At 51.5% G+C, this 10,450-nt stretch overlaps 2 protein-coding genes across 4 annotated transcripts in view; both read right to left on the bottom strand.

Annotated features, from left to right (window-relative positions):
- Positions 1–2,340, bottom strand: part of Cep295nl (CEP295 N-terminal like) — a 10,447-nt gene extending 8,107 nt beyond the window's left edge. The window contains exons 1-2 of one of the 2 annotated variants that reach the window (XM_031350760.1): positions 2,119–2,340; positions 1,393–1,489 (exon numbers count right to left, since the gene is read on the bottom strand). The gene's annotated coding sequence lies outside the window, so the exon portion shown is untranslated. The remainder of the gene's footprint in view (positions 1–1,392; positions 1,490–2,118) is intronic. The other variant, XM_031350759.1, reaches the window with a different exon arrangement.
- Positions 1–10,450, bottom strand: part of Timp2 (TIMP metallopeptidase inhibitor 2) — a 53,191-nt gene that overhangs the window by 36,153 nt on the left and 6,588 nt on the right. Inside the window, exons 1-2 of one of the 2 annotated variants that reach the window (XM_031350764.1) lie at positions 2,290–2,306; positions 1,393–1,485 (exon numbers count right to left, since the gene is read on the bottom strand). The exons of the other annotated variant lie outside the window; for it this stretch is intronic. Coding sequence (XP_031206624.1) covers position 1,393 — 1 coding nt within the window. The 5' untranslated portion in view covers positions 1,394–1,485; positions 2,290–2,306. Of the gene's footprint in view, positions 1–1,392; positions 1,486–2,289; positions 2,307–10,450 lie in introns of those variants that run through there. 2 annotated transcript variants of the gene reach the window in all.

Raw genomic sequence — 10,450 nt, forward strand, 5'->3', positions numbered from 1 at the left:
ACTCTGTAGACCAGGCTGGTCTCGAACTCAGAAATCTGCCTGTCTCTGCCTCCCAAGTGCTGGGATTACGGGCCTTGCGCCACTAGTCCCAGATCACAAAGATTCTTTCAACAGCTTGTATCCCTGGTCAAATCTGACAGGACAAACTACAAAAGGAAATGCACCCGAACCTCACTGAGTCCATCAGTCAGAGTGTGGGGGCTTGGGAGACCCAAGCCCTGTCTGTGGCTGGGAGCCACATGGTCACCCAGAGCACCAGGGTTATTTCTATCTGCAGTCAGAGAAGGATCTAACCCTCTGCCAAACGGCCCAGACCTCCTGGGCTCAGAGAGGAAGAGGGGCATTTGGGTGACGTGGCTGCTGGGCCCTGTCTCCACAGTCAGGGAGGGGTCTCAGCAGCAGATGAGACGGCCTGTCTCTGAGAACAGCACTTGGCTTGAGGGAATCTCAGGCCAACACTGAAGGGAAAGACAACGTTAAGGTCCAGGGAGCTGATGGGCAGACTGGGGTCTGTGATGTCAAAGGGATGGGAAGTGTCTGTGACAAGGTCACAAGATAGTCATTTCAAGGCTGAGGAGGTGGCTCAGTCAGCAAAGCTCTTACCACGTAAGCCAGAGGACCTGAGTGCAGATCGCCCATGGAAAATACCTGGGCTCAGCAGTTCATGCCTGTGACCCCACTACAGGGGAGGCAGAGACTGGGGGACCCCTGGTGCTCACAGGCACAGGCAGGGTATCCAAGTCTGTGAGCTCCAGTTTCAGTGAGAGACCCTATCTCAATATATATGGTAGAAAGCAAACGAGGAAGACCCTTGATGTGGGCCTCTGGTATTACAAAGCCCAACCAACAAATCAAAAGCATGAGAGCCATGCCCGGTGGCGCACACCTTTAGTCTCAGCACTCGGGAGGCAGAGGCATCGAGTTCTGAGTTCAAGGCCGGCCTGGTCTACAGAGTGAGTTCCAGCACAGCCAGGACTACACAGAGAAACCCTTTAAAGGGGGTTGAGGCGGGAGAGCACAGTTTAAGTGTGGAGAAGGCTAGGGATATCCCGGATAATGAGAAATGTACAGGGGCTTGAGCAATACAGGCAGGCTGAGTATCACAAGAGCAAGGGAGAACCAGACAGACAGAGAGTCTCCCCAGATGGTTCTGAGAACGGAGAGAAGAGGGCAGGGCAGGAGGAGGGAGGCCAGCAAGGATCTCAGAAGAATAGTGACAAAAGCCAGAGACCTCTGCAGGGCTGGGGGATCCAGGAGGAGTGCAGGTGGTACACTGTGTGCCCAGAGAAAGGTGGTGAACAATGCTCTCTCAGTCCCTCATCTGTGAAGTCCCATCGCTGCGAGGACCACCCAGGTGCTCAGCCAGTTATGTGGGGAGAGGGCAGTACTTACTGTATGTCTCTCCAGATGACTGAGGCAGGCCAATGAGGACACATTACAGGGAGGCAAGGGTTGGCCGGGTGAAAGGAAGCGCTTTCTACGCAGCTGTCTTGAAATCATTGGGTAGGCAGTGAGACACCCATCACTAGAGGCATCCAAGCCAAGCCCAGGTGAAATAAACATCAGAAATGTTTTTAACCCCATTTCTCTATACTCTACTACACACGCTGCCTCATACCCTGTTTCTGGCCCCTCCTCCCTCAGCTAAGATCCAGAGAGGGATTGTTCCTAAAGGTGCTGGGCCGGATTTTGGTGAAGCAGTGGTGTCAGAAACTCTCTGGGGAAGGTGTGGTAAAGTATGCGTCCAGCCCAGCTCACAGCTGGTTTCACCCAGATCCTGGGGGTGGGGCTACATGCTGACATATGACCATCTCCCCAAGCTCTACCAGGACAGGGTGGGCTCTACCAGGCTAAGGCAGCAGGGCGGCCAGACCCCCACAGACAGATCTTATGGCGAGCTGCCCTCTGACCTCAAAATCTGGTCATCCACTAACCAAGAGGGGTACTTGTGGCTAATCCAGGGGGGCCTTACTAAATATAGGGGTGGTGTTCACCACCTGCTTTCCAATCCAAGTCCCTAGCCAACTCAGGGGCACCCAGCTGCCATTCTTACTGCCATCACACCTCCCACTCCTCAAAGGAGTTCATCTTCCCACCCCTATCCCCCACTGTCAGCACCTATTCTTGCTGGTAAGACGGACTTTTAAATCTGCATCAGGTCACGTGGCCTTGGTCACACGGTCTCCCTCAACAGCCAGACACAAAAAGAACCCCCCTCCCAAAGGAGAAGGGGCAGACACCGCAATCTTGTCCTAAGGTGGTCCACGTGGGGTTTCAGAGGTCACTGACCCAGGTTAGGTGGAATCGCCACTCCCGACCTCTGCCAGCAGCCCTGGGTCTGCCCTGGCTGGTTAAGCAAGGGAAGCCGTTGCCATGGGAACAGCAGAGCTGTGGTGCTGTGACATCACCTCAGGGGTGAGGTCAGATCCAGAGACAGGCCAACCAGAGGACAAGCTTCCAGGTGAGAAAAACAATCAGAGATTTGTCTCAAGTGGCAGGGATGGTGAGCTTTTTGAAGGTGCCTGTTTGAAGAGGTGTTGATGAGGTCAGGTAATGTGAGCCCTCAAGCTCACAGCCACGGCCTTGGAGGGCAGTCCTTCCCCCCCCTCAGCCTGGCAGCATCATGGCCTCCTCAGGCGGTGCTCTCCCGCCCCAGCTGTCAGAACATTAAGAGGACATATTTAAAGGTCTCAAGGACAGGTGCTTCCCATCCCTTCTCCTGCAGAGACAGCGGCTGGCTGGACTCGGGCAGAGGGTACGGGCTACTTCCTAACAGCTCTGAGAATCTGACTGAGGCAGAAGAAGAAAGAATCTTATCCCCTCTTCCACTCATGAACCTACTTAGACCTCAAAGCACCCTCCAAAAATTAAGACCCCTGAGGGCTTACTTTGGGGAAGGTGGCTTTGTAAAGAGTCAGAGCTTCTAAGGTTTCTCCTATCGAGGAAAAGTGAAGGGCAGGGCAGGCTGAGCTGTGGAGAATGCAGGATGAGGAGAGCTGAGCCTGGAACCAAAGGCTTTGGCTGGATGGAATGAGCCCTCTGGAAGGCCGCTGCCCACTGACTTGGGCCAGCATATGAGTTATCCCCACAGGAGGGATTTTCTCCACTAACAACCCCTCTGTTTTTCTAGTCCCCTTTCTCACTCTTGTGATGGTTTGTTTTCTACATCAGCTTGACAGGACCGAGGAATAGCCAGCTAGTTAATGAACTAAGGGACACCCAGTGAGTTGGTTAATTTGGAGCTGGCTCTGCATGGATTAACTTTGAATCACACTTCTTGGGCTATGGTGTCTAAGCCGGAGCATCTAGAAGATGTGAATATCCTTCCTCTGCTCTGGCGTGGACATAGATCTGTTGTCTCCAGCAGCCATCAGGGCTCCTGATCCCCTGTCCTTTGCTCTCCGGACACTATCCACCCCCACCCACACCTGCTTTCAGGTCTGTAGATGGGGGCTTAGGCTCTTTCAGCCTGTGGGAGAGTCTGGGTCTTCTTTCTGTTGATTCTGTTTCTCTGGAGGACTCACAGAGCCCTGGGGTTGATCTTTCTTTTTCTCTTTCTTCCTGGTCTTACATCAACCCTTCAGCAAGAGAAAAGTTCCTGGAGAGAGGTTTCTAGAGTATGCTGGCACTTTTGACAGGCGGCTCTTTCAGCCTGCCCCAGCAGGCTCTGAGTTTCCATTACTGAAGGTGATGTTGTCACACCTGGCCCTGGCCTACTTGGCTCTCCTGACACCTCCCTGGTTGTTCCCTGAGTCCCAAGCTCTGTATTAACTCAACCAGCAAGCTGGGAAGATGCTGGCTAAGTTTGAGAAAGGGCTTGCTGGGTTGGCGTGAAGACCTAAGTTTGATCTCTAGCATCAAACTGGGGTGGGTTGGGGGTACACGCTTGTAATCCCTGTGCTGAGGAGGTTTAGAAAGAAGTGAATCCCATGGGGGTCACTGGACAGCCAGCCCCACCTAACCAATGAGCCCCCAGGTCTTACATACACACACACACACACACACACACACACACACACACACACACACAGAGAGAGAGAGAGAGAGAGAGAGAGAGAGAGAGAGAGAGAGAGAGACAGACAGACAGACAGACAGACAGACAGAGACAGAGACAGAGACAGGCAGAGAGAGAAACAGAGAAACAGAGAGAGACAGAGACACAGACACACAGACAGAGACACAGACACAGAGACAGAGAGAGACAGAGACAGAGACGGAGAATAGTGGAGAGCTCTTGTAACCCCAGCACTGGGTAGAGGAAGACTGGGGTTACAGTCATTGATCCCAGGGGACTCAATGGCCAGCTAGCTAGCTTATTCCATAACATTCAACCCAGTGAGAGACAATGTCTCAAAAAACAAGGTGTAGGACTCCTAGGGCATGATACTATAGATTAATTGCTGGCTTCTATATATATGCACATTGGCACACACATGTGCACCCACATAAACACGCACATATATAAAAATCATCCACATTGCCACACTAGGTGTGGTAGTACATGCCTATAATCCCAACACTTAGGAGATGAAGGCTGGACAATCCAGGCCAGCCTGGGCTACATGAGATCCTGTCTCCAACAACAACAAAGCAAAACCAACAAACACCCAAACAACTGTACTGGGTGACACAGGCCTCCCTGGCTGAGACCAACCAAGTCTACAGGGGACTAGACTGGTGATTAGACAATCCTAACTTTAAAAAAATACATGTATAACTTAGGTCCATTTTAGGAAAGATGAAAAAAAAAAAAAGAATGCACTTGCAAACAGGTGTCTGATTCCCTCATATGTCCTCATTTTTACATTTTAATTTGGAAAAATCCAAGCCAGGCTGGGGGAGGGACGTTCAGTGTTGGAGTGCTACAGTGCAGGAGGCCCTAAGTTCATCCCAGCACCACAGGAGTGAACAAATGACCTCGTACCTGCAGACACTTATGACCTCAGGCACTATCTGCAGCTACTTCTAGCCTCCCCCCAGAGTAAAGTAAGACTGAATAAATGTGTGACCAAATGCTTACTGATGTCTGTTACCAATTCTCTCAGAAAAAAAAAATTCCTAGATACAGATTTATTTTTATAATCCTGATTGCTTCTGTCTGCATGCCCATGGGAGACTCCAGAAGGCATACGTTGAGACACACATAACATCTTTGTCACCAAGCCTCCACAGGGATGCCCAGCCTCCTGCCCCAAGGAGCAAGCACCCTCCAAAACCAGGGAGCCTACTCCTGTTTGAGTCTCCAGGGACTCCTGACACTACCACTGTACTGGTGACCTTGGGCGAGTCACAGACCTTCCCACCTTCCCAATCTGTCTCCCGAGAGAGAGAAGCTGAGCTGACTTCACATGGCCCTGAAGGAAAGAGTGCCCCCTTTCTATCCACAGTATCACAGTATGATGGGGGGGTACCTTTCCTGGCACCCTGGGCCATTGTCCCTGGGCATAGGTCACAGGTTTTCCAAGAGTTCATATTCCAGAAGGAGACAGTGGGTCTGTCACCTGTGCAGCTTCTCAGGACATCTTATCCTGTGACGAGAACTTCACTCATCGACAGCTCTGCTACACTATAGAGCCTGTTGCTAGAGAAGAGGAGACAGCTGGAAAGGCACAGGGTAGGGTCTCAGTCAGCCCACCAGGCTCTGAAGGCGAAGCTCCTCTCCAGACAGCTCTCCCCCTTCCTTGGCTAAAAGCCAGCTGGCCAGTGTCCTAACCAGGTCTCTGTCATAAGCAGAGGTGTCTGGGAAAGGCTGAGGCTGCCACAGCAGGCTCTGCTGTGTCTCCAGAAGGTGAACTCCAGCAGGGTGCCAGGAAAGCCAGAGCCACTTGCAGCCACAGACTGGAAAGGGACAAAATGTCCAAACCACATGCTGACCCCGAAGACACACTGACAAGACCTCCGGGCTCGATAGCCACAGGAGAATCTGCACGAAGAACTATGCTCTGGCCATGAAGCACCCAGTTCTCTCCTAGGAGCTCAGGGTAGTTTGGAGGGGACTGACTGTAGCTTCAGGGTCAGCTGGAGAATGTCCCACAGGAATCCTTCCTCAAGTCATCCTGCTTGCTTCTTGAAATTACAGAGCAGGTAACCAGATGAAAGCTACCATACCAAACATGAGCCAGAGACCTACAGCTGTGCACCCGAGGCCAGGGATAGAGAAGACTTTCCTACAAGGGAAGGAATGTTGAGGGGTCATGCCCTGAGGGTCCAAATAGTCTCTGCCATATTCATTCATCCCCCACTGTTGTAGCATAATATAGCCACAGATGATGCCCAATCTCAATAAAACTTTATTTACAATGAGCCATCTGTCCAGCAATGAGAATAATTTTGCCAACCATGGAAAGAGGCCAGGAAAATATTGAGATGTCAGCTGCCTTCTGTGGGGCAATGTCACACAACGAGATGGCACACATGTCCTGGTGCAGCATGCCTGGCATACACAGGAAAGGACCGGTTCCTCTGGGAAAAGACACAACCTGAGGCTGCCTGGAGGTCACCGTGCCCTGGGTGCTGTAAACTAGACAGGTCATCTTGGAAGGGGGTCTTGTGATCCACTAAAAAACCACTAAGTTACATGCTTTAAACATGATTGTATGTCTGTATATACATGTGCGTGTGAGTGCAGTGCCTGCAGAGGCCAGAAGAGGACATAGGATCCCTTGGAGCTAGAGTTACAGGCAGTTGTGAGTCACCTGACATGAGTGTTGTGAATAAAACTGAGATCCTCTGGAAGAGGAGTATGTACTCTTAACTCCGGAGCCATCTCTGCAGCTCCTATGAATCGAGCATTTTATGGGACGATCTATATGGTGCATGAGTCATGCCTCAATAATGAAGAATACTGATAAACAGAGCCCTTGTCAGAGTTAAAATACAGTAGTCCCAAAGCAATGCCTAGAACTGGACCCAAGGTGGAAGGTGCAGGGACACACCTCTTGAAAGTTGTTTTCTGACTGTAATGCACGTACATGCATGCACACACATATTTAAGAATAAAAGCCAGGAGACTCAGTAAATTTACCACAACCCCACCCTCTTGTTTGGTGGTGGCTGTTGAGGGCTGGGCTGATTCAAGGCTTCTCGCCAAGGCTCTGCTGTATGGAGAAGGAATATAACTCCCAGTCTAAAACCAGGAGTATGCCTGGCAGAGCCAGTAAGGGCCTGTGGCCAGGGCCTTGGAGGAGTTGCGCTTCAGATCCTAAGAATCCAATTCTTCCCACCCTGAGACTGGGCTTCTCTGTTCCAAGGCCACCTTGTGCTCGGCCCTGACGTCCTGTGTTCTCCTTGTGCAACACTCTTAGATTAGCTGTCTCATTGCATGATAGCTTTCCGCTGACTCTGTCCCATTCTAAGATGCTGTACTTCATAATAAATCTGCTTGGCAAAAGACATAGCTTGTGCAAGACCTCTGGACACCAGCTTGCTCTGTTTATCTTCTCATCTCTGGCTCTCCCACTTAGAGCCCAATCACTTAAGGATAACCTGCTGGCCCTGGCCAGGTGGCAGCACTCTTGGGCTTCTTGACCTGGGTCTCGTCTCCATTCTATTGCCAAAACGGACGCCCCAGTGTGTGCACGTCGAAACCATGTACTGAGCAAGAATTAAGAGCGACCATGCTCAGTTCCCAGGCTGCACCTGGGTTTGTGGAACTGACCTGCTCTGGCCTGTTTCTGGATCAGTGACATCAATCTGGCCTGCAGCTAACAACGGTTTACGTTTCATGGTAAGAACGGACTTCGAGGTAGGAACTGAATTCATATTCATCTCTCTGCTGACAGGCAGGCAAGCAGGCAAGTCTCACAGACACACCTGCCACCCAGTACTCTGCCCCTCCTTCAGGGTGCCAATCGTCACTCCTGGAACCTCAGCCTGCTTCCGAGGGACCAAGTTAATGTGGGTACAAACTGGCCCTAACCCAAGAATCATTTGTCTTGCTTAAAGACCTCCTTCCTACCCACAGGGCCACAAGGGCCCTCCTTTATCAGTTTGAACCTTGAGATGTTTTTTGCTGGTTTTAAATTTTTTATTTATTATTATTATTACTGTGTGTGCATGACGGCTGCTGGAGGTCAGAGGTCAACTTTGCAGTCAGTTTATTCCTTCTGATGTCATGTGGATCCTGGAGCTTGAACTCAGGTTGCCAGATTTGTGTGGCACGGGACTTTCTTACAGAGCCGTTTTGCCAGCCTTGGGCCTTAGACTTTATCATATGTAAAATGGAGGAGCCAGGGAAAATGAAGTTGAAGAGCAGCAGGAAGTGAGGGTATGGCTCCTCCTCCAGCTGCTTCAAGGCAGCTGCCATAATCGCTGCTGGTACCTCCCAGGACCCTGGCTGTCACCTGGTCCCACACGGAGGCAGAAGATATCAAAGCTCTCTCTCCTTTGCTCCCTCTACTATGTGGTACCTGCACCTCAGTCCTCAGTAATGCTGGCTGATGGTTAATGAGGCCTGAGAGGCAAGTCAACTAACTCAGCGTTGGGCACAGAAGAAGCTGTTGGCCTGGCTGCGGCCACCAGCCAGCTCTGCTCCTGAGTCGGTTGGCCTCTGTCCTTCCTCCTTTGCCCTCAGCCTAAGAGGGGCATGAGTGAGTTACTGTCTCCATTTCACAGATGGGACTGGAGGCGGGGACTCAAAGTCACTGCCCTGTTCTCTGGCCATCACTCTGGGCAGAGCCAGTCTCTGGCCACACTTCACTGTAAATGCAGGCGCCCCGCCCTTACTGGCTCCTCCCCCATTTCCTGTTCTCTCTACAGCCCCCTTCCCCCTACATTTTCCACAGACTGCTAAAGAGCTGACTGGGCACTTCCTCACCCAGGACCACAGCCCAACAGAACTCACAAAGCCCTATCCCGCCTAACCAGCTGGCCGGGCTAGGACACACCTGCCTGCCTACTCTAGTGTGTGGGTGTTTAGTTGTAAGGCCCCATTGTCCTTAGGTAGCCCTAGCTCAGGTGCTGGCGCTGCCCCATGGTCACTAGATTGTCTCCATAGGGCTCCTGCCTCTGAATTGCTCCCACAAGGCCTCCCTAGGCCCTACTGACTGTACCCCAGGTCCCGAAGCTCTACCCAGCTAAGTCTCAACCACATTGGCTTCTTGCTCCCTTAATCATCCAAGGCCTTTCTGCCTCTGTTTCCAGGTCCCTTGACCCCCAGGCTTATCTGACCTGATAAGCTCTACAGCACAGGGTCGCCCAGGGCTCTGTTATAATCTCTCCATCCAACAGAGCCCAGTCAGGGCCATATACAAGATCACCCAGGAGCTTTAACCCATCCTTCACTTCCCTCAAGACAGGTGCTGGGGGTGACTCATTCTTTTAAAATTCCCCGGAGCACCTGTCAGAGAACTTGTGGACAGTCAGCAATCCAAAGGCAACTATCTAATTGTACATGCTTAGAAGAATAAACCACAAGAGAAGCAGGAGTCTAAGTCAGGGCCACACTGGGCCCCCGGGCAGCTAAGCCACATAGCCACATCAGGCCCATAGGTGCCTGAGCCACACAGTCACACCAAGTCCTCCATACCCAGGAGTAAGTGTCACGAAGCTCTGATCAATACTTATGCAGAAAAGCCATTGCAGCTGACCAAGGATGGGTTGACCCCAAGATATATACAGAACCCCCCCTTTATAAAAGCTACCCCTCAATTTGCATGGCAGAGTACTCTCCCAACCTGCCAAAGCTTTAACATGCTCACCAGACACAGCCCCATTGGGGAGTAGCTCACTGTGTGGGAGTCCCCAGGCTTTCCCTCCCTCTCCATTCCTGCACACAGGAACAATGGCAGAGACAAATCAGTCTGGGACCATAGGCTGAATGGATTCCAGCCACCTTAGACTTGGGGTGGAGGGGCATTCAGCTGAGTGGGTTCCAAGGAGGTTAGGATTACAGGTGCTGGGTCTACATCATAGACTCTCCTCACATGCTAAGCATCTTGGCCATGCTTGGTCTAGAAATCTACCTTCTTCCTTATCCTATGACTACCTCTCATCCCTGTATCTTCAATATTTCATCTGCTGGATTCCTCTCTGCCACACCTGGGTATACGCACAGGCTCCACTCCTCTGTTCTTATGCAGACCCAGCAACCAAACCAAGGCCCTGGTGGAGTACTCTCATTAACTAAGTAGCCACTAAACATCCTATCAGCATACCATCTCTGACCTCGGCCTGGCTACATTGTAGAAAAGCTACAGGATTGCCTAGACCTCCTTAAAAATCCCAATGATCTCAAGGCTCCAGGTGTCCATGATTCCAGTCACCAGTCTACAGCCTGAGTATCATCAGGGGCTTGCTGTAGGTCCACTGTGGGATGAAATGGATATGTAACTGTCCAGAGGGATGATGCTTGACCCCAATCTACACCAGCACCTGAGCCCTCTTCCTCAGCCACCTGCATCTCTCTCTCTCTCTCCCTCCCTCCCTCCCTCCCTCTCTCTTTCTCTCTCTC

Source organism: Mastomys coucha, unplaced genomic scaffold, assembly GCF_008632895.1.
Source record: "Mastomys coucha isolate ucsf_1 unplaced genomic scaffold, UCSF_Mcou_1 pScaffold5, whole genome shotgun sequence".
Lineage (NCBI taxonomy): Eukaryota > Metazoa > Chordata > Mammalia > Rodentia > Muridae > Mastomys > Mastomys coucha.